Source organism: Miscanthus floridulus, chromosome 4 (assembly GCF_019320115.1).
Source record: "Miscanthus floridulus cultivar M001 chromosome 4, ASM1932011v1, whole genome shotgun sequence".
NCBI classification, from domain to species: domain Eukaryota; kingdom Viridiplantae; phylum Streptophyta; class Magnoliopsida; order Poales; family Poaceae; genus Miscanthus; species Miscanthus floridulus.
This window is the reverse complement of record NC_089583.1, coordinates 94695142-94718510: the sequence shown is the minus strand read 5'-3', so window position 1 is coordinate 94718510 and position 23369 is coordinate 94695142. Positions and strand designations below refer to the sequence as shown.

The 23369-nt window shown below is 42.1% G+C and overlaps 1 protein-coding gene across 1 annotated transcript; it reads right to left on the bottom strand.

Annotated features, from left to right (window-relative positions):
- Nucleotides 1–11449: 11449 nt before the first annotated feature.
- LOC136550054 (endoglucanase 23-like) lies at nt 11450–15153 on the bottom strand. Its single transcript, XM_066541494.1, is given in 6 exon segments — nt 11450–11912; nt 11914–12153; nt 12244–12519; nt 12622–12783; nt 14231–14530; nt 14635–15153. Coding segments are annotated over 6 exon segments (1566 nt in total). The 5' UTR covers nt 15118–15153; the 3' UTR covers nt 11450–11807.
- Between the last annotated feature and the right edge of the window lie 8216 nt (nt 15154–23369).

Here is a 23369-nt window from a genome sequence, read left to right as displayed (position 1 = left end):
ATTACCTGTCACTCGTGAGAGATAGAAAATATATTATTGTTGTTATTATATTACTATCACATAGAATATAAATGAATGATAATTGAAGACCGAGCGGAATAGTACTTTAGATCTAGACTTGGTTAGGCATTCGAGCGAGGCTCGGATTGCACTTGTTCCGCCTGTGTCGATTGAGGATCGTCCATTGCTATGGATGATAGTCAGGTCACAAACTTATTATCTTGAGCACATACTTGCTTATAGGAGCGGGAAGGCTCATTGCTCTCTTGTCATGGGTTCTAGCTCTTTTTGGACTGACTTATTGGAGGCGGGGATGGTGGAGGTCTAAGCACCACACTGAGTATGGGACTCAAGAGTGGGAGTAATGGAGACGATGGGGGAAAACACATGAACTGGACTCTAACACGACCTAATCAGCAACAAGACCTTGACCAGGACACAAACTCAACACGACGGACTCTAAAACCAAAATATGCAAAGGCTATGGCGCGAAAGGTTCTAGGACAGGAAAAACGAGTATGGCACTGGACTATGGGACGAATGCGAAATACTCAAACTAGGGAATAAATGTGAACCTAACGGCATACCTTAGCTCTGATACCACTTAATGGAAATGGGGATCCCGATCTTCCGTCAGGTAATGTTCACTATCGTTGTGGCGGAGAATGACACACCGATCCGGCTTCAGATCGAAAGATCAAACCCTACAATCTTAGCACCATAGCTCCTCTGGTTATCAACCAAGTCATGGACTAGGTCGACCTCGCTAAGAAGGCTAATCCCTACCTGCGCAACAAAGAACACAAGCAAGAACAAGAAAGAACACAACCAAATTACAGATGAATGATTATCTCACGAAGTTGGGGTCTCACAAACCGATGAACGGCGAAACTGTTCTTGACAGAATAATTTAAGCAAAACCCGAACCCTAATGGAGGGGTAGCGGCTGTTTATGAAGACTCTAGGGTCATGCAAAACCCCTAGATGTGCCCCTAATGTGCCCAAACTCGATACATGGTCCAACGGATCAAAAGACGGTGTCGTAGCACCCTGGTAGATTCTGGATGCTGACTTGTTTTGACAATTCCCATTGATTCCGAATAGCTTTTGATGTGAAACCACTTGGATTGGCTTCCTTATCAAATTAGCTTTCCATCCATATGTGGATCATTGAAAACGGAGTCCGAATGCGTCTTGGGTGACTAGTTTAAGGCAGACTGGTCCTGGAGGCCGAGGCAGACTCGAATTCTTGTTGGACTAGACCTCTGGCTTGTGTTGGACGTCCTTGCTGGCCATCATCACCTCCACCACTTCCTCTAAGTCCTTCATGACCCTCTACAATGTTTCTAAGCAAGATAACATCATTAGGTAGTAGTCTATTTTCAAAAGTATGAAAAGTATCGCTTAAGAACAAGCTCGCCTCTAAATTGAGTTGTCGCTTTTGAGCCCGGGTCATTGGACCTTGCATGACGGTTGGAGGATCAGTGGATACCTCTGAAGAAGTGATGTCCTCATCAGGGGGCTTGGAGTCCTAGGTTTGGATGGGGACCTAGACCCCTTGACAGGAGAGTGGTGGGTTGATCTTGCTTGTGCCTAGGGTACAAGCGGGGCATGTGTTTCGAGGTACCTAGCTGTGATACATTGGTTCGCGAATCGCCGTGTGATACGGTATGACTTGGCTATGATTTAGCACCGTAGTAAGAACTAGAATATGAAATATGATAAAATGGTTCTGATTGCTTACCATATGCTTGAAAGTAGCATAGGTGCTTACATAGAATGGTTAGTTAATGATCTAATGATGACTGCTAATAAAATTGAATATAAGGACGCACATTTAGTAATGCTTCCGCAAATGCATTAATCGACAAGCCAGATAGCCTTGCATATCTTTGGAGTCTTTTATTTTCTTCCTGTCGAGTAAGTCTTGCTGAGTACAATCGAGTACTCAGGGTTTTATTCCCCCTGTTGCAGGTGATCAGAGGATACTTAGAGCTAAATCTTGTGTGGGGAAACCTCCTGGTGGGCTCAGCGGGGATTCCTTTCACGCTACGACCGTAGTGTTTATTTATAACCCTCACGAAAGGTTTTTTAAGAAAAGATGTAAAATCTGTTAGCATCTCTTGTATATAAATGTCCGCTATGTTAATACTCCACCATGTCATTAAATTAACCATGCTTCCTCTGTAACTCTTATAACATTATTATATTCCGCTGTTATAATAAATTACGGTAATATTCTGGTACTCTAATAAAGTGATGTAAGAAATGACTTAAGAATGTTGTTAGCTTTATTCTCTCATTTATTATCCTGCTAGAAAAATGTGGATTTTCAAGTTCTCCCTTGTGGTGTGCTCGGTGGAACTACATAGTTTAGTGTCCTCTCTTAGGTACTTAGTGTCCAATAAAGAGAAGTACTCCTAGAAGGTATTAGATTAGGCGGTTCTGCCACACCAAGCCCATAACATATCCAACAATCTCTACCAAACTCCAAGGTATATAGTAAATAATCTCAAAACCACAAATCTTTGATATACCAGAGTTTCGACGGAGACTGTTAAGTTGAACATCCATCTAGAACAGAGGCTCCACACATCCACAACTAATAATGGACTATGCCTTAAACTGACAGTTTTGTGCGAATTGAGTTTCACCAAAGTTCTTTCATGGTATTAGGTTGCTACAAACATCCCCTTTGTTTTGAAGCATATAAGTCACACTTCTATGCCTTTCATGAGTATCTAGATATTATCCACATCTCATAGACTGTGACTAGCAGTCGAACTCCCATAGGTGTTTTCCTTCTAGGATGTTCTGTAGAACAACATCCCAGCTTAAATAAGGCATTCGGAATACATTAATAAATTAACCATCCTGCCATACAACATAGGAGAAACAGTGCATCTCATAATGATTTAGACCTTAAAATAAGGGGTTTCTCCATCAGTCAACCACTAGCTTGTTTCACCATCCTACTTTATGGGATCTTCGATCACATAGCACATGTTGCCACTATAGAATGACCTCAAGTGGGTCTCAAGCCCATCTCCTTCGATGCACTATCTATCACATTGCGTGACAATCCCTTTGTAAACTGATCTGCCAGATTCTTAGATGTATGGACATAGTCCAACGCAATTACTCCAAAGTTTCTCAGTTTTCTGACAGATTTTAGCCGCCTCTTCATATGCCATGTAGACTTTATGTTATCCCTAGAACTATTCACATTGATTATCATAGTTCATAAAAATAGCCAGTATTGGTTTTTCAACCATGGTAAATTTATAAGGAGTTCACGAAGCCACTTAGCTTCAACTGAGGGAGTATCGAGTGTTGTGAATTCTGCTTCCATTGTTGACCTCATTAAGATGGTCTGCTTGCAAGACTTTCATGAAACAGTGCCACCTCCAAGTGAGAACACATATCCACTTGTGGCATAAATCTCATCAGCATCAGATATCCAATTTGCATCATAATAACCCTCTAGTACCGATCAGATATCCAATTTGCATCATAATAACACTCTAGTACCCTCGGATATCCGGTACAATGAATGCTATAGCTCATGGTCCCTTTTAGATAGCACAATACTCTCTCAAGAGCATGCCAATGATCACCTCCTAGATTTGTAACAAACTGGCTGAGTTTGCTCACAGCAAATGAGATGTCAGGCCTCGTTGCGCTAGCTAAATACATAAGTGATCCAATTATTTGAGAGTATCTCAATTGATCCCGTGCTATTCTTTGATTTTTCCTTAATAGCACACTTGGGTCATAAGGAGTTGGAGCAGGCGTACAATCACTATATTCAAAGCGATTCAGCACCTTTTCCACGTAGTGGGATTACACAAGTGTTACCCCGCCATTTCCTTCTCCTAGTCGCTTTTTGTTAAGAATAACATCAGTCTCACCCAAGTCTTTCATTTCAAAGTTACTAGACAAAAAGTCTTTCACTTCCTTGATCATATTAACATTATTTTCAAAAATTAGTATATCATCCACATATAAGCACGAGATCACACCTTCTCCTCTAACATACCAATAATATGCACATTTATCAGCTTCGTTCACAACAAAGCCTGCTGATATCAAAGTTCTGTCGAACTTCTCATGCCACTGCTTAGATGCTTGTTTTAGACCATACAAAGACTTCAATAACTTACACACCTTTCCCTCTTGACCCTTTGCTACAAATCCATCTAGCTAATCCATATAGATCTCTTCCTCAAGCTCTCCATTAAAGAAAGTTGTCTTACCGTCCATCTGATGAACGAGAAGACCATGTGAGGCAGCCAAGGAAAGTAGCACTCGTATAATCGTTAAACATGCAACTGGTGAATAAGTAGCAAAATAATCTTCACCTTCATTCTGCGTATAGCCCTTCGCTACAAGCCTCACCTTGTACTTCTCAATAGTACCATCAGGCCTAAGCTTTTTCTTGAACACCTATTTACATGCCATAGGTTTGCACCCGTAAGGACGATCAACCACCTCCCAAGTTCCATTAGACATAATAGAGTCCATCTCACTTTGAACATCTTCCTTCCATAAGTCAGCATCAAGAGATGAATATGCCTCTTCTATGATTTTAGAAGTGTCATCCACAAGGTATATAATATAGTATTCACCAAACGACTTTGTAGTCCTCCGTCTCTTTCAACATCAGTATGCATTACCGGTTCATGTGTCTCATGTAATAAAATAGATTCATAACTAGAAGTGCCAAGTGTATTCTTCATAGGAAACTCATTATCAAAAAATGTAGCATATCTAGATTCTATGATAATACCAACATTCACATCAGGCACCCTAGAATTTATTATTAAAAATCTATAACCCACACTGTGAATAGCATAAGCAAGAAAGACACAATCAATGGTTTTTGGTCCAAGCTTTCACTTCTTGTTAATTGGCACATTTACCTTTGCTAAACAACCCCACGTTCGTAGGTAACAAAGATTTAATCTCTTCTTCTCTCATTCCTCGAATGGTGTAATTTCTTTGTTTTTAATGGGCACTCTATTCAGGACATGACTTCCTATCAATATCGCCTCACCCCACCATTCCTTAGATAGTTCCACTGTTTCTAACATGGCGTTAACCAACTCAGTTAGAGTGCGGTTCTTTCACCCTATAATCCTATTGGATTGTGGTGAGTAAGGCAGTATCCTCTCATGAATAATTTCATGCTCCACACAAAACTTAGAAAAATCATTTGAGAAATATTCTCCCCCGCAATCAGTTTGCAATCATTTGATGTTCTTCTCAAGTTGGTTTTCTACTTTAGCTTTATAGATCTTAAAATAATGCAACGCTTCAACTTTTGATTTTAGTAAATACACATGGCAAAATGTAGTGCAATCATCTATAAACGTTATAAAATACCTTTTGCCACCTTTGGTCAACTTGCCATTCATTTCGCACAGATCAGAATGAATTAGTTCTAGTGGTGCCAAGTCTCTCACCGCAGCAGCCTTATGAGGCTTGCGAGGTTGTTTCGATTCAACACATACATGGCATTTAGAACCTTTGATCAAATCAAATTTTAGGATTAAATTTAAACTAGTTAAGCGAGTCATACATTCAAAATTAATATGACATAAGCGCGAATGCCAAACATTTGTCTCATTAACCTAGCTCACATGGTTCACATAATTAACACATGCATCATTTAAGGACAAGCGGAATAAGCCTCCGCTCTCATAGCCTTTGCCAATAAAAGTTCCATACTTAGAAAGTACACACTTATTCGACTTAAACATAAGTTTATAACCATCACGACATAACAGAGAACAACTAATAAATTCTTCCTTATTGAGGGGACATGCTGCACGTTCTTCAGCTGCACGGTCTTTCCTGAAGTAAGCTTCAGATCGACCGTACCAATGCCACGTACAACCGCACATGCCCCATTCCCCATTAACAAGGAGGAAGTCTGCCTGACCTGATAAGAAGAAAACAAAGAAATATTAGCACATACATGAATATTAGCCCCTGTATCCACCCACCAATCAGGTGAATGAAAATCTGAAAGAACTGTATGCAATAAATTACCATACCCCGATGTTCCTCCATCAGCCTCAATCATGTTTGTAGATTTTTCTTGGGCTTCCACTTGCCATCTAGGCAATCCTTAGCATAATGCCCAGGCTAGCCACAAGTGAAATAACTCTTCTTTTCCTTGTGTTCTTCTTAAAAGGTGTAGTGTTCTTTTGTTTGAGTTCTTGCTAGAATTTCTTCTTGTGGGAGTGTTGAGGATTTTTCTGCACCACATGGGCACTAGAATTTACCTCAATAGTTTTCTTGCCACAAACATTCTTTGCTCGTGCCTTCTCTTCAACATCCAAAGAGCAAATGAGATTGGCAATTGTTGGTATATTTAACATACACAGATAAATCCGCAAGCACACGTATACAGCTATAGCTTTCACTCAAAAGCACTATAAGTATCATATCCACAAGGGTATGTGTGAGACTAACTATGATCTAACTTAACTAGGGGTAGCAACAAAGTTGAGATAAATAGGAACGAAGAGAGAAAAACTAAGGTTCTCTAGTTCTAACTTGGGTAAGCTATGTCTTCTACTATTCAACTAGAAACATTACTAGGGAAAGACACCAGCAGAGGATGCTTTCCTTCATAACTGTGTCCTACTTGTGCCTACAGATGGGAGGTGGACTATAAAGGATCAACAAAGCTATATAATATAGGCTATATAGAACTGATGTCACACACACGATCTAATACCATCCAGAATGTAGGATGCATCCACGATTAACCTAAGTCTAAGCACCACGCTTACACTTACGATTAATACTTTAACCTGTAGCGTCTATAGATTAAAGCACTCAAAAGAGAGTCGTGATCCTGATGGACAATATAAACAATTACTTACTTAAATCAAAAGTTGATTACTAGAGAAATCTCGAAGGCAAGCTCAAGTAGAACTTGGATCTGCCAAGGTACAAGCCGTAGAGAGAGCACCGATAGGCCGGTACCTCCTCCAAACTCTTTCTTCACTCTCTATCTCACTATTATTTACAAGACTAGATCCTATAGAGGACTAATCTTCTCTTGATAGCTGGCTCTGATCCTCATGATATGAATTAGGGTTTCAGGATGGCTCCAGCGATGGTGGCAGGGGCTGGTATATATAGGCCGGAGCATCCAACATGAGCCCTTGGATTAAATCAACTTAAAGAATGGTATAGATGCAACCTAGGAGGTGGTGGAGAACCAACATTACAACGCGAAGGCTAACAGGTGGGCCCAGGGGCTGAGCGGCCTATAGGTGGGGCCGACCTGGCCCCAAATGGTAGCCCCTCGGGGTCTGTTTTGGTGGAGAGCCTCCTAGAGTCTTCTAGAATCTTCCCACATTATTTACACGGTGAAATTCCGTAATTTCCTTTGACGAATAGGTTCCCCTTGATGGTTTTCTGAATAAACCTTGCTGAAAACACAGATTTACCAAAACTCATGGAATTTATTAGTTTAAACTCCTATACCTATATTTGGTGATAGAATTAAGTATAAATACATGTTATATTGATGGTTTATAATTGATGTTAGTGACTATCGAAAAGTTCCCCAAGCTTAACCTTTGTCAGTCCCTGAGCAAAGCTAAACTCAACAATGGATCAGGAGTTGCTATAATGTTTTCACGCCTCTAAAGTACACATGTGTTCAATCAAAATTTCTCCTCTAGATTAGAATAACCTGATATGACTTTCAAACTTACCCATATTACCTTCAACCATAGGGGCTTCTTAACCTTCACTTGGGTCTTAAGCAAGTGAAAGATAGAACGATCAAGTCAAGCACTATGTCTCAAGTTCTTTGTTTCACCATTGTTCTGGAGTTTTTATAAGTTTTCAAAATAAAACTCAGAGATTTCATTGTATGACACTCTCAAGTCTCTCAATATATGTGGTATTTGTGGATTCTCACCAAAGACACTAAATATGTTATGTCCTTTTTTTCTCTTCCTACAACTAAAACTTATGTGGAGTTCATAGGTAGGGAGAAAGCTAGAGCATACTTGCAATACATATATTGTAAAGTCAAACAATGAATTCAAAGCGAGTTGAATCATACAATCAAATAAAGATGTGCATGTGTGTGGATATATGGTAGATATATGGTGGCTAACCTAATTCTACTATGCTTCTTGAAAACATATCTCTCCTTTGAAACTTAGAAACATTTGCTAGAGAGTAGGGGCTATCTTATTCATCTCTTTCTCTTCTCTTTTTTTAGGCGGGCATCTAAGTACCTATTGTTTTAAATATCTCAGATACTTGTCTATTTTTCTCATCTTTTTTCCTTTTTTATGAATAACTGTTGCATAGCCCCATGTCTCTTTTCTGCAACAAGAACTTGTATCATTTATTTGGTGGATGAAAAACCTATCAAGCATATTTTATGTTCACTCCCAGTGTAGGAGTAAAACATGTTTGATGGATCTAGATGGAAGACATGTTTTGCATACTCCCAGTGTAGGAGCAACATGTATATATGGTGTGTACGTGATCTTGATTTTAAGAGCATGACAAATCTCTTATAAGGGTCAATAAAGCTTGACAAAACTCAATGCAAAAGCAAGGAGCATATATATGAAAGTTTTCCTAGCCTAAATAACATGTATGGCTCTAGGAGGAATTCAAACTTTGTCATGCAGAAACTCATCATATAGTATTTTTGTGTTTTTCAAAAGATAAATCTACAGAACTTTAGTGTCACTTGGAATGAGATAAACAACAGTTCAGACCTTCTCATATCATGAAACTCCTTCATGACGTACAACTCACTATTAGCATCAGAAACCCCAAATTTGGCCTCAAGTGCATCACACATCTCTTTACCAGTTTGTAGCGACACATATGCATCCACTATGGTATCTCCTAGCACGCTCAGAATTACAGCCTTAGAATGTAATATCAGCATGTTTGAACACACACTCCTCATCAGGAGTATGTGGCCCAACAGCCCTAGGTTTAGTGATAAAATAGTAGTGCACAGCAGTCAACCATAGAATGCACCTCTATCGCAACCTCTTGTAATGAGTGTCTAAAAAACATTTGGTTTCAGCATACTCGCAAAGCCGACTATCAAGAATTGCCTATCATATTTTTGGATTGTTAGAATTTTAGACAATTTTAGTAATAATTTAATCCAGAAAATAGCAATAATCAAAAGGTTTGTGACATCATGTATGTACTTGTGTGATCTAAGCATGAATATCATGTAGACGATACTAACCAGCAAGATATTGATCCAAAATTTTACTGGATAGCGAGCAACGAAAACATACCCAGCAGTAGAGTTGGATGCACTAGTCGACGTAGTGTCTATCAGTGTAATCGTACCGCTCGATGCAGTGTAGAAGGGAAGTAGTGCCGATCACCAGTGAGCTGCCGTGCGCCGGGAAGAAGAGGACGTAGCAAGTAGTCGTGACGTCAACGACACTCTCCAAAAACGTGATTGCCGCCTTCCACCCGATCAGGTGAACTCGTAGACGGCAGGCGTTTTGGAGGCTTACTCTCCCAGAACTCGTGCACGCAAGTACCGGGACAGAGAAACTTTGTGGCAGCAGAAGAGTGGTTGTTGCTAGCAAACCAAAAGATTGACCGATTGACGGAAGGTAGGCACTATTTAGTCACTTGTGGGGTAAGCGAGGGGCTCAGGAGGAGTTCAAGAGACAGGAGATGAGAGAGCACTCGCCATCATCGTTCAGTGGCAATAACGGAGTCATCAAATCGCCACCAATTAAAAACGGAAGAACTCTCGTAACAGAGCACGGCCCCGTCCGTCCGTCCGTCCGCTCGCCGCCGGCCTGCCTGCCACGCCCACGCCCACGGTCGACGGCGGCGCGCGCGTGGCACACCAGTGTCATTTTCTCAACTTCTCAATATAGGTGGACAATATCCGACCATAAATCAAAATCCTAAATGGTATTAAACCATAATCAACACATTATTTATTACACGCTATAGAGTTTATTCGATCTATTAAATATTATATGGGCAAGCCCATAATATACAGCCTGTTCGTTTGGTCGTATTTAACTTATAAGCCATGACTTATCAGCCAACGAACAATATTTTTCTCTCACATCAAATTAGTCAATAATACTTTCAACCATGGCTTATAAATCAAACCAGTCCAAACCAACAGGGCGATATGCAACGGTCGCCGGCCGCCGGAATTGCAGCTCGGCAAGGATAGGCAACCGCAGGGGACGCGTACACGACGTCGCTCACGCGCACACACACGCGAACATGAGGAACTCAGAGGCACAGGATTGCGCCGCCAACGTTGCGACCTTTTCTGTTTTCTTTCTTGCCTTTATTTCACGGTGTTTACACGGTCTACGATCCGAGATCCCCGCCACGCCGCTCACGCTGCGTCGTGCCCGCCTAAAGGGCAGGAACGTTTCATACGCGACGTGGCGATGGACTCACTGGGCCGCACCGTGAACGCAGCACGGTTCTGGCCTGGACACCGTTACAACATGCAGCTAGCTAGAATGAACAAAACGTAAACATGCACTACCTATTTACAGATATGACTATGCATAACGTGCACGGGATTAACTAACAGCCTACGCCCTCTACTCCCTCGTCTGCCGCCGCAGCCTGCGTGAATGCCTTGACGCCATCTCGCTCGATCGGGACCTCGAGGTTGGGATCGTCAAGATCCAGCAGCAGGTCCAACGTGTCCATGGCGATGAACTCGTCGCCCGCTCGCCGCCGCCGCACGCTGTGCTCGTCCACAACATCGTCCAGGAAACGTTCGAACATCTCTCTGAGGCACCAGGAGTAGGAGTCGTAGAAGAAGCGCCGAACGGCGGAGGCTAGTGGCCCAGCCTCCACTGCCACAACGCCTTCTCGACGAGGAACAGCAGCGCCTCGGTGAGCGTGAGGCCGTAGAATGTGTCGAGCGCGGAGTGGCGGTTGACGCGGGGCTCCTCGCTGCCGCCGTAGTGCTGGTAGTCATGTTATATAGCGATCATAGCGACGTTAAAGATTCTTTCCCTTGGTGGTGACTACCAGCTGAATTATTGAATTTCTACCCATCTCTTGTAGAGTTGTAGTCTTGTTGGTGGCTGCGGAAAAATAACTCCAATTTTCGTTTGTTTCCTATCTGTATCTATCAGATGTGACTTCATCCATTGGATTGTCTGGTGAGCAGACTTATCTACGACAATTCTTGGACACTGAAATCTCAGACTGATGCTGCGTGACTGGTCTGAACTCTGAAATATGAAACCGCTCTTGTTATCATGTTTTGGCAATATATGCACACATGGTGATGGCGAGCACTTCCTTTGTTTCAGCCTTTGAGGTCCGAGAGGGAAGAACAGTGATGTCATTTAACCAGAACAATGGCGGTGACGGCTCCCCTCTATAAATTATCAACGTTCATCTGCGAAATTTCAGGTCCCCATGATAGTCAAACAGTCTTCCATATGACATTTAGATTTTCAAGCTATGAGTTCCTTTAGAACCTTCCAAATCAGAAAACCAAAGTACAATATTTCTCACCTATGACTACACTAGTACAGTGAAAATGCCACTTGCACAAACAAATTCAGTGCAAACCCAACAATAAAAACGAAAAGTACCATGAAGACAAACTCTCTGGTTCGAGAGAGAAAAAAAAAAGACAAACTCTCTGTATCGCATAAATTCCCCTCCTATGAAAGTAGTTGCATCAATCCTACTGTCTCACTTGCACCTATCTATAACTTCATCCACTCGATCTTATATATAAATATATACATACCAAGATTCAGAGATTGTGATACTCAATGTCTGGTATGACCAGGATTAGGATTGTCAACAAAGTATGCAAGCACTCCTACTAACGGAGCATTGATGTAGGTGGTGGGTTCAGACTTCCTGAAATCTGCCACGGTCATCCTCATAAGCATCATCCTCCCCCGGCCCGCCGACCACTGCGCCGATCAACGGGTTAGGGTTCGCGCTGGATGAATTGAAGTATGGCGTGCCTTCTTTGCACGCCATCCGTTGAGGATGGTCCTTGATCGAGGGCAACGACGATGCTCGGTGATGGATCCGCTGAGGGTACCGGTCACCGTACCCGATCATATACGACATTTTAAGTGGATTGTCTCCTAACAGGTAATCAACCTGCAGATTTGTATGGACAAATTCGAAATGTTCAGAGAAGATGTCAGCGGTACAAGTAGGTATGGTGAAAAAAGTCAGATGTTACAGTACCTGTTTTTTGGCTTGCAGCTGAAGAGTTAGAGGGCCAACTGAAACGTCTCCACAGTTGACAGTACGAGAGGACTTGGAGAGGTACTTGGCGTAAGTTAGGAGCAGGAAGGAGATGGAGGTGACATGCTGCATGTTGCTGCCTCCAGGCTTGTAGATCATGCCCCCAGGGGTGTACGTGATATGCGGTGAAGACGACTCTGGAATGAGCGTGCATATGAAGCTGTCTGCAAACTCCTTGTAGGACTGCAAAGATAGCGCGTCGCCTTCTATGAACTCCTGCAAACATTTTTCTTGTACCAATCAGTTCTGCACTGCTGATATTTTTCAGCATAATTTGCATTCAGTGATCGAAGAAGATGGATGGAAGCAGCCCGTAACCTTGGAAACAAGGACGTTGAGGCCGGCATGCTTGTTGTCCCACCCGAACTCGTTACTGCTGTCTTCTGCACCCAGGGTCTTGCCATTGTTCTGAATGTACTGGAGGAATGTGTCATCCTTGGAGGCTCTCCTCAGCCATGCTGCCCCCCACAGCAGCTCATCCTGCCAAGGATTTCAGTATGCTTTAAGACATCAGCTTGATCAGTTCTGAACTTCTGTTTGTTCTCAATGTTAGCGGCATATATTGTGCATCTTCTTCTGTAAAAATTGGCACACAAAACTTTTGTGCGTTCGAAAAAAATGTTCTGAATGTTCTAGCAGTGGAATATATGGAAGCAGCCTTCAATTCTCATCAATTTTATATGAGCATAGGCTTTGTTGAAATGTTGCATGTTGGCCCACACTAGGTACACTCTTCCAATATGCGTTGTATGTTTGGGTGTCAGCAAGTGGAAACTCAACCTTTTGTTGACATGCTCTGTTGCCACTCATAGTGTGTGTTAGTTTAAGGAATGGGTTATTACGTCATTTTCTGGCTCCTCACTTTTTTATCTGGTTCGTGGAATGGACTCTATTCCTTGCAAACAAATAATTAGCATAAACATGATAATTTGAGCACCAAAAAATTGTGAAGTGAAATCATGATGCACAACTCATCTAAAAAGTGTTTTTTTCAAAAACACTCATTTAGACCAAAGTGGATCCATTTACAAATACATGACGAGCTACCTTTGAAAACTCACAAAAATGTTTTTGGTGGAAACATAATTTATTTTTGGTGACATATCTAGAAGGAGCGTAATAGAATAACATCCCAACAAAAGGTCAGGCGCCACATCTGCAAGAATACAATTTGGCGATACAACCACATGTCACTCCAGTTTTTTTTTTTTTTTTTTTTTTTTTTTTTTTTTTTTTTTTTTTTTTGAGAAACGTCACTGCAGTTTAGTTGATTTAGCCTTAATTCAGTGGTTTTGGTAGTTGGGTTGTTGTTGGCTTCTGGGTCTTTTGTTTGCCCTTTAGCCGGTTTTACTTCTGCTTTGGGTTTGATATGCAGTCTGTTCGGCTGGGACTGAAACGATCGTATACCATCGTGGATTATTATTGCTGACTGGTTTGATGTGAGAGAAAAATACTGTTCTGGCTGAAAATTTACGATCATTTACGACCAAGCGAATAGGCTGATAGTAGTAGTCTTTCGAGTTATTTTTTGTTTCTAAATTTTGTGATGACACGTAAGCAACAGATGAGGCCTTGTCAGTTGTCACCAGTTTATGTAGCTCCATTCTCTAGGATTTTTTTGCTGTTCGGTTCTTTATCAAATATGCATGGTTAGTGCTTACAGACACATGGAAATTGTCTGGTGAACTATGAACTACCGATTTCCAACCAACGCTACTGCAACTGCAACACCGCGCGCAGAGGTGCAGAGGTGCAGCCTGTTTGGTTGGCTGGTTCGTGAAGAAGTACTGCTGGCTGGTTTGTGTGAGAGAAAAATATTGTTCCGGCTAAAAATTTACGATCGTTTACGACAAGCCACAGCCAAACGAACGGGCTGGTGATGTCGCCGTCTGCTCACATAGGCAAGGAAACGAGACAAGCATCTGACCTGGTAGCCATTGAAGTCGCAGTAGAACGGGCAGCCCCCTGCCCTGAGGTCTGGGTCGTCGCTGTACGCGCCCTTGTACGTGTCCGCGAACTCGAACGCCTTCCTCGCGCTCGTGAGCAGCGTCTCGGCGTACGCCGGGTCGGCATCTCGGAACACCATGGACGCGGCCGCCAATGCCGCCGCCGTCTCCCCCGCGATGTCCGAGCCGGGCCGCCCAGCGCTGACGTTGTACACCGTGCGATCCGTGTCCATGTCCTCCGGCCTCTCCCAGCAGTCGTGATCCTTCCACGGATCGCCCACCTGCATTACCCGTGCACAGCACTCTCAGCAACCCCTGCTCTGCTACGACATGGATGGAATGAACGTGGCAGATGGCAGTGCAGAACAATGCCGCGCGCGCTTGCCTGCAGGAAGATGACGCCGGGGTGTGCGAGCGTCTTGAGGAGGTAGTCGGTGGCCCAGCGGACGGCGGCGGCGGCGTGGCGGCGCTCGTCGCGCGGCATGGAGTCGCCGAACTCGACGACGCTCCAGGCCAGCATGGTGGTGGTGAACGCCATGGGGAAACCGAACTTGACGTTGTCGCCGGCGTCGTAGTACCCGCCCTCCAGGTCGACCCCGGCCGCAGCGCCGTCCGACACGCCGGAGTCCCCGCGCCACGACGCTCGCTGGCCCGGCGGCAGCCGCCCCGAGCGCTGGCCCTCGAAGAAGAAGATGGACTTGGCCAGCGCGTCACGGTAGTCGTGCCGCCCGGCGGCCCAAGGGACGCGGAAGAAGGACGAAGCCGTGCAGGATGGCACGAGCCACCGCGCCGCGAGCAAGTACGCTAGTAGGATGTGCACACACAAATGGTGGACGGGAGACGAGCGAGGAGCAGAGCAAGGCGCCATTTTTTTCCAGCTTGCTGCTTCTACTCACACACACTAGCTCACTGTCAACTGCAGCGCATCTTTGGTGTTTCGGCGCGTATTTATAGGCAGCAACATGTCAAAATGCACATGCTTCCTACTGACAAAATTGTTATACACTGTCCTTTTATCCATGGCACTGGTAACTTCAGCATTGGTGGATTGCATGTACTGATGTACACTAGTACTGCAAACACACAACAAATTGACGTGGTCCAGGCCATTTATGCTGATTGCTGTGAGCGTGGCTTCATTCACATTTCACTCGATGTGTTAAGTAGAAACCGCTGGTGATGAGTGCCATCAATAGATATACATGGTTGTAGGGATGGTGTGTATTTTCAGGGTCTGGGGTTTTCTTGGATTTATGGAGGGAATGTGGGATAGTTGAAGGACAAAGGCTGGGGTCACGGGGGTGGTGGTAAGAAGAGGTGAGGCCAAAGGATTCTTCAGGGTTCTTGATGGCCTACACGGGCAACCAGCAGCTACGGGCCACGATGTGGTCACATGCAGCGGTTAAGATAGCGGATGGAAGAACTAGGCCACTAGTACGTACGTAGGACCATCCTGGTTAAATCCTAAAACTGGCATTGTTCAAGCATGAGAGCAGTACAGATTGGGCTTCATTCAATGATTTTCAAAGAAAATTGTGGTTTATGTTTTCTTATTGGTCTAACTTTTAAGGGAAGCCAGCTTAGACTTTTGGTTGAAACTCGATTGGTTGGACTAAGTTGTAGCTGTTGTAATGTCCTTGTAGTATTATTGTTTTAGCAATTTAGCCTAACACTAACAAAAGTGCCCGTGCGTTGCAACGGAGTCATTATCAGTTTTTAACTTCTGTCTGACTCGCCTTTCACACTTGGTGATGGTGGCCTCGAGCTCATCATACGGTTGATGGGGTCACGGGGACAACAACAGTGCAAATGGCTATGGAGGAGGCAGAGGCGCATCGAAGGTGCGTCCGAGGTAAACTGGACGGGGATCCCATTTGGTGGCTGTAACAGAGCTAGGCCCCCTCACCTGCCAAGGCTAGGGTTAGGGGACTTGCTCGCTTCCACTTTCGATCGAATATTGCAAGAAGGAGATATGTAAGGCGTCGATTTTTTTCGGAGATCGAGCACAAAGACTGCGGGAGAGGAGGCCAATGGATACACATAGTTGTTAGGAAGGGACCAGCAAAGCCCTTGATTAACGGTTTGTTTAGTCCACTCGATCGAACCGCTGGTATAGTATGGTTAATAGAGTCAAAATTTCATACTTGATACAAACCAACTACATGGTGTAGTGGAAAAAGGATGAGTTTCGTAACCTACAGGTTGTGAGTTTGATTCCTCTCTGTACGCTTTTTTTTCTTCTATTCTATTTCCTTTAATTTGTCTTTCATGTGCACAACCTCCTCACTATTCTATTTCCTCCAATTTTATCCTTCATGTGCACAACCTACATAGGCCAGACTTGAATTCTGAAGAGGGATGTGTGAATGAATCGTGGTCGTCGTAGTGAGGTTCGTCGCCGAGAGCCCGTTGTGCATGAGCGGCGCAAGCCGCGTGGGTGAAGCCCTACCCCGAAGTGTGGGCGGCACGAGCCGTGTCGGTGAAGCCCCATCCCAGACCTCTTGCTCCGTGCGTGCGCCCAAGGGTAGTCACGGTCACCGCCGAGAAGTCGCACAAAGGCAGGGGGAGTTGCGCCTTGGGGAAACGGCAAGTGGGGAGAAGGCGAGCACGTGGGGAAGAAACGAACGGAAATTGTCCTTTGGGGGCTTGGCCTGGGGGCAGCCCCCAGGAATGGGTGCCGGAGGGAGGATTTGGGTGCTTGAGTAGGGGCTCTGTTGAAGCTGTGTTTTTTGCCTGGGCACCCATATTTAACAATGGGGCTCAAGTAGGGACCCTATTGGAGTTGCTTTGAGAGAGATGTAGAAGGATGGGCCAGACTATCGGATTCTGATGAGTGGGTGCGAAAGTGAGCCTATATCGAGTGATGACTCGGAGGTGAGCGAGTGGTTGGGTCGTTCTGACGAGGGGGTGCAGATAGTTCTGACGAGGGGGTGTGGAAGCAAGCCTGTAGCATGAGCCTCTAGCGAGTGACGACCAAGAGGTGAGCAAGTGGCTGCTATGGGGGCTCAAGTAGGGACCCTACTAGAGTTGCTTTGAGGGAGGTGTAGAAGGATGGGGCAGGCTGTCGGACTCTAACGAGTGGATGCAAAAGTGAGCCTGTATTGAGTGACGACTCGAGATGAGTGAGTGGTTGGGTCGTTCTGACGAGGGGTGCAGACAGTTCTTACGAGGGGGTGCAGAAGCGAGCCTATAGGGCGAGTCTCTAGCGAGTGACGACCAAGAGATGAGCAAGTGGTTGGGCCGTTGGAAAAAGGGTTGGGCTGGGTTAGATGAGAAATTTGATCTTTTTAATATTACAACAAATATGTCAGCGTGTTGCAACGGATTTATGAAAAACAATAACGATAATGGTGCAAATCTATTTATGTTTTATTATTTTTTATATAAATTTTAAAAGCTATATTTATATATGATCACCGTGATATCCATAATATAAATAAATGTTTTCAATATTATATACCGAATTAAAATATAATCTAAGTTAGAGCATCGATAACACAATGGAAAAGAGTCGATGGCAGTTATTATTTGTTTCAATATTTATATCATAACACATAACTTCAATTTTCAATATTATTCAATTGTTTGATTAGTTAGAGCATTGATTGATCTAATTTTAATAAAAATACGTTTTACTTTTTAATCATAACTACGTCAATAAATTAGCAATGAAAAAGAGTCGATTGTAGTTATTATTTGTTTCATATATTTATGAGAAAAAATATATAGGACACGGCAATGGAAAAAAAGAAAAAAAAAGGGCACGTTATGAAACCGGACTCTGTGTGGAAGCATAAGAAAAAAACAAATCTACAGGGAAAAAAGGCGGACACGATGTGCTAAAGGGAAAAAATAACAATCACATTGGAAAAAAAAAAGATAGTCATGGACTCCGTGATGGTGATGGACTCCAAATTCCAGACGTGGAGGGAAAAATCTAAAAAAAAAGAATAGCCTAGGAGCGAAATATTTATTTGGCAGCTTATGAGTCCGGATCATATACATGAGCTAATATGTTTTGGAATCGAACTCTGTATTGCGCTAGACAAGAGCTAATCTAACACATATGAGTACGGTTATATATATATAAATCCGGACAGAAAAACTCTCCATTATCCGGTAGTTAGGGGTAGGTGGACAAAAAAATGGATGGACGAAAAAAAATGGGTGAAAATTTTGCCTCTTTGTTATTTATTATTAGGTATAGATATAGATAGATACGAAGGAGAGAGTGTCTTTTTTGTTGTCTTGGCTCATGTTGAATGCACTATATGTGAACTTTGTTTGAGCAAAAACATGAATGGTGTGCATATAGTAAGAAAGCTAACATTAGGTGAGGCAAATATACATATAAAAAACAAATCAAATTGAAGATTGGCCACAAACTAAGCATAGGCTAGTTGGTAGGATTTCTTGCAGTAGAACTTATCCACTGACATTATTTATTGTAGCATTTTTACTTCATTTTTAAGTATTTCACACAATTATTGATATGATTTACGTCACTAGTGCTAACATTTACTACCTCATAATCCAACGTGCTGCAAATCGTGTTTCCAAATTGCCAAAATCAACACATTTGGGCACTTTTTATGCAAAAGGGAAAAAGGTGATGTTATGTGGATGTCAAAAAAGAAGCCTAGGGAATCAAAGGGGTGCAAGTCAACATATTTCATGGGCTTACTTTTCGTTCTTGTGGCCCGGGCCCTATCTAGTAAAATGTGCAGGTTGAGCCTATTCTGCTCAGGTCTATTATGGTGTTGCGGTATAGAGGCCACTTTTGCTAGATAATAGAGGGCACATGATTGGGAGAGCCCTAGCTAGGGTTTCAGTGCAAAAGAGAAGGATGAAGACATGGTGTCAATCTTGTGAGAGGAAAAAGGAGCAACAGCCAAGCCACAGTTGCGTCACATCAGGCAGCACCACATATGTGCCACACAACATTGACCATCATTAGGCCCTAAATGATTGGATATTTCACCATGATCCTCATCATCATACTACATGTCTATAATAGATAACATCTCTATTCTCACATCAGATGAAGGGATGTTAACTAGGTAAATTTGTATGCACTTGTTACCTATATTGATGATTAGTGTACGGAATGCTTTGCTTATTCCTATTATTGGTTCATGAACAATCACACTTGTGAAATTATTGTAACCATGATGGTTATACCTTTACCAATACATCGTTATAGTGCACGTAAAATAGGTGTTATATCTCTTTACAAATACATCGTTATAGTGCATGTAAAGTAGACATTATATCTCTTTACCAATACAATATTGTCATAGTGCACGTAAAGTAGGTGTAGATGTAGTTAAGCACAATGATAGAGCCCCTTCCAAATATGCTCCATATAACTATGGTTGTTAACCGTTACCTATCATTTACCGTTGCCTTGTTATGTTTGCTAGCGATGAAGCTAATATCCTAGATAGAGCATCTTATCTTACTATTACTAATTAGAGACCCAAACGGAGGCTCCACGTTAATTCTCACCAGACACGCTAGGAAAAAGATAAATCCTAGAAATTCTCACGATAATCAGAAACATCTAGCCTTTAATTTAGTAGACTCTAATCATCATAATCAATAATAACCATTGGATTTATCCTATTTTATAAAAAGTTACCCACCCCTACCATTATAAAAAATACATAAAGTAACCCCTAATTTTGCATCTAAATTACCCACATCTACCATTATGAATGATAATTTAAAATAACCCCCAAAATTTATATAAAAATTACCCACCTATATCATTATGAGAGATAATTCAAATAGCCCCCTAAATTTGTAACTAAATTACCCATATATGTCATTATAAAAAGAGAATACAAAGTAAACTCTACATTGGCTTTCTATATGCTATTATGAAAGAAAAATATAAAGTTATAGATTTTAATTAGTATCTAAATTTTCCATCTCTATCGTCATAAAAGTAAACAAAAAAATCTCTCGAATCTACATATAAATACTAATATAAGTTATCATGAAAAATATTTCAATATCCATAAATTACTCTATACATATATATATATATATATATATATATATATATATATATATATATATATATATATATATATTACACACTTCTACAATTCTTAAGTATACATTAGAGTAAAGATGATGCTATGTTCCACCACGTAGAATAAGTAAACAAGTATACATTAGGGTAAATATTTATTTTAATATCTTATCAAGCATGAAAAATGTTAATTCTAAAGAAGTTTATACCTAGCGATGACCCTGATAATTCATAATGCTAAATTTCATAAGTTTTTATTCTAAAGAAGTTTATACATTTTGACCAAAACTTTTATAGCATATCAATTTTAGTAGTTTGACTTTTTTGCACTACATGCTTTATGAAACCATTCTACTACACATATAATTATATAGATATAATTATGTAATATAACAAACTCAACATGCTAATTGTATGGTGAAAGCTAAAACGACTATTTATGCCATTGTAAGAACATGAGGATAACATAGGACCAATAATTTTTTAATAAAATAAAAATAAAAAATTTGAATAAGAGATCAAATAAACACTAGAGTTTTAACTTAACATGTGTATTACAAAAAAATCAACTAGATGAAAAGCTAAAAGCTAAAAGCTAAAAGCTAAACTATAGATTAATGATGTCATAGAAAGGGATGAAACAAGAGATTATAACTTAAGCTTAATTTTTAACTAAATACATCTCACGTTAAGAAAAAATATAAATTCTAGAACATCTAACTAGAGGTTCCTAATTGACCCTTCATGTTAATCCTCGCTAGAGGTCCTTAATGGATCCTTCATGTTAATCCTCACTAGAGATCCTAATGGAGCCTAAAAGCATCTAGGCCCCTAGTTAGGTTTTGGTGATTAATGATAATACAAGATTACTATGACTAATGTGTGTTTTGCAGAGGCAATTAAGTTAGATCATGGTAATGGCAATCGATTGGGCAATCATGGTAATGGCAATCATGGTTGTCATGCCCCTACGATGAAAATTGTTTCGGTTTTCAAAGGATGGACGACAAGGTTAAGGATGAGACACTTAGAGTAGTTTAGGACTTTGTTTTTCCTTTGGTCGTACTATTAAGGGAGGTATGGACTAGTAGCTTAACCTAGATGAGTCTAGTGGGTTAGGTGTGATGCATACTTGTCAAATCTAGCACTAGGTAGCTCTGGAGTAGCCCTAAGATCAATTGGTGCAAACTTTATTCACATATAATTTTGAGTTGGAAGTGAATGGAGGGTCAAATGACTAACCGGACGCTGGTCTGGTTGTGACCGAACGCTGAAGGGCGAGTCTGGTCAGTTCATTTGATCAACTGGAGCCATCTGGTTGCGACCGGACGCTGAGTGAAAAGTGACCGGACGCTGGATGCCAGAGTCTGGTCAACTCCAGAGAGGTTCTAGAGAGGGAAATTCCTGATCGAACACGTCCGGTCAGTGCTGACCGGACACTGGTCAGGATCCAGTTACTGACCAGACGCTGAACAGTGAAGTGACCGAACTCTAGGCGCTAGTGTCTGGTCAACATCAGTAAGATTCCAAAGAGTAGTTTTCATGACCAGACGCAGGTCAGTGTTCGGTCACAACTTAATGACTCTGTGGCAGGGATAACTGACTGGAGCGTTCGATCACCTTGACTGGAGTGTCTGGTCACCCCGTAGAGTGCTGACTCAACCTCCTAACAGTTCATTTTGAATGACGGGGTATAAATACTTCCTCTATTCATTCAAAGGAGGTCTCTTGCCCATTTGTTCAGCTAAGAAACACCCTTGAGAGTGCTAAGGAGAGCAAGAGCCTAGTGAGGTGATTGAGATTTGAGAATCCAAGATTAAGGCCTCATTAGTGTAAAGGAGAGTAGCAAGTATGCATCCACCCTTCTCATTAGTCTTGTTGTGGTCAAGTGAGAGTTTGTGCTTGTTACTCTTGGTGATCGCCATCACCTAGATGGCTTGGTGGTGATCGAGAGTTTGGTGATCATCCGACGGAGCTTGTGGATGACCCAACTCAAGTTGTGAGTGGTTGTGGGTATTCAACATGATGGAGTATCGAAGAATCAGCTTGTAGCGAGCACTTGATCCTTGCGTGGATCAAGGGGGAGCTACACCCTTGCACGGGTGCTCCAACGAGGACCAGAGGGGAGTGGCGACTCTCCGATATCTTGGGAAAATATCACTACGTTCCTTCTCCTCTCTTTACTTTAAGCATTTACATTTGAGCAATTCAATTCTTGTCTTTACATTCTTAGAATTGTCATGCTAGAGTAGGATTGGAACCTAGGGTGCTAAACTTTTATGCGGTAGATCAATAGGAATACATTCTAGGCACAAGGGGGTGAAGTGAGCTAAGTGTAGGGTTTAATTATTGTAAAGAATTTTAGAATTAGCCCAATTCACTCCCCCCCTTCTTGGGCATCTTGATCCTTTCAATTGGTATCAGAGCCTCATGCTCATGAATTTAGGCTTAACCGCCTATAGAAAGATGTTCCACGGGGATGGACTTCCTCCTATCTTTGAGGGAGATGATTTTCCATATTAGAAAATCCACATGGAGGCTTATTTAGAAGCTCTAGATGTTAGAATTCTTAGAGCTACCTCTAAAGGTTTCCTAAAACCTAAGGATCCCACCAACCTTCAAGGCAATGAAGTGAATTACAAAAAATGGAATGCAAAGGCTAGAAACACCATCTTTAGAGGCCTATGCAAAGATGTGTTTAATCATGTGAGGAACCACAATGACACCCATGCACTATGGTCGGACATTTGTGCACTCCATGAGGGAACAAAGAGTGAGCGTGAGGAACGCTATCATCTTGTCATGAAAAAGCTTAATTCTTTTAAGATGCTTCCTAAAGAAAGTGCTAATGAGATATACTCACGCTTAAATATTCTTGTAGAGGAAGTCAATGGGCTTGGACTTATACAAATGCAACCATCTAATATTGTAAGAAAGATCTTGAGTGTCCTCCCCATTGACAAATATGGGCATATTATGATCGTGATTCATCAAGGTGATCTTTCCACCGCTACACCAACTCAAATCTTGGGAAAGATCAATGCACATGAGATGTATATGCACATCATACCACAAGATGG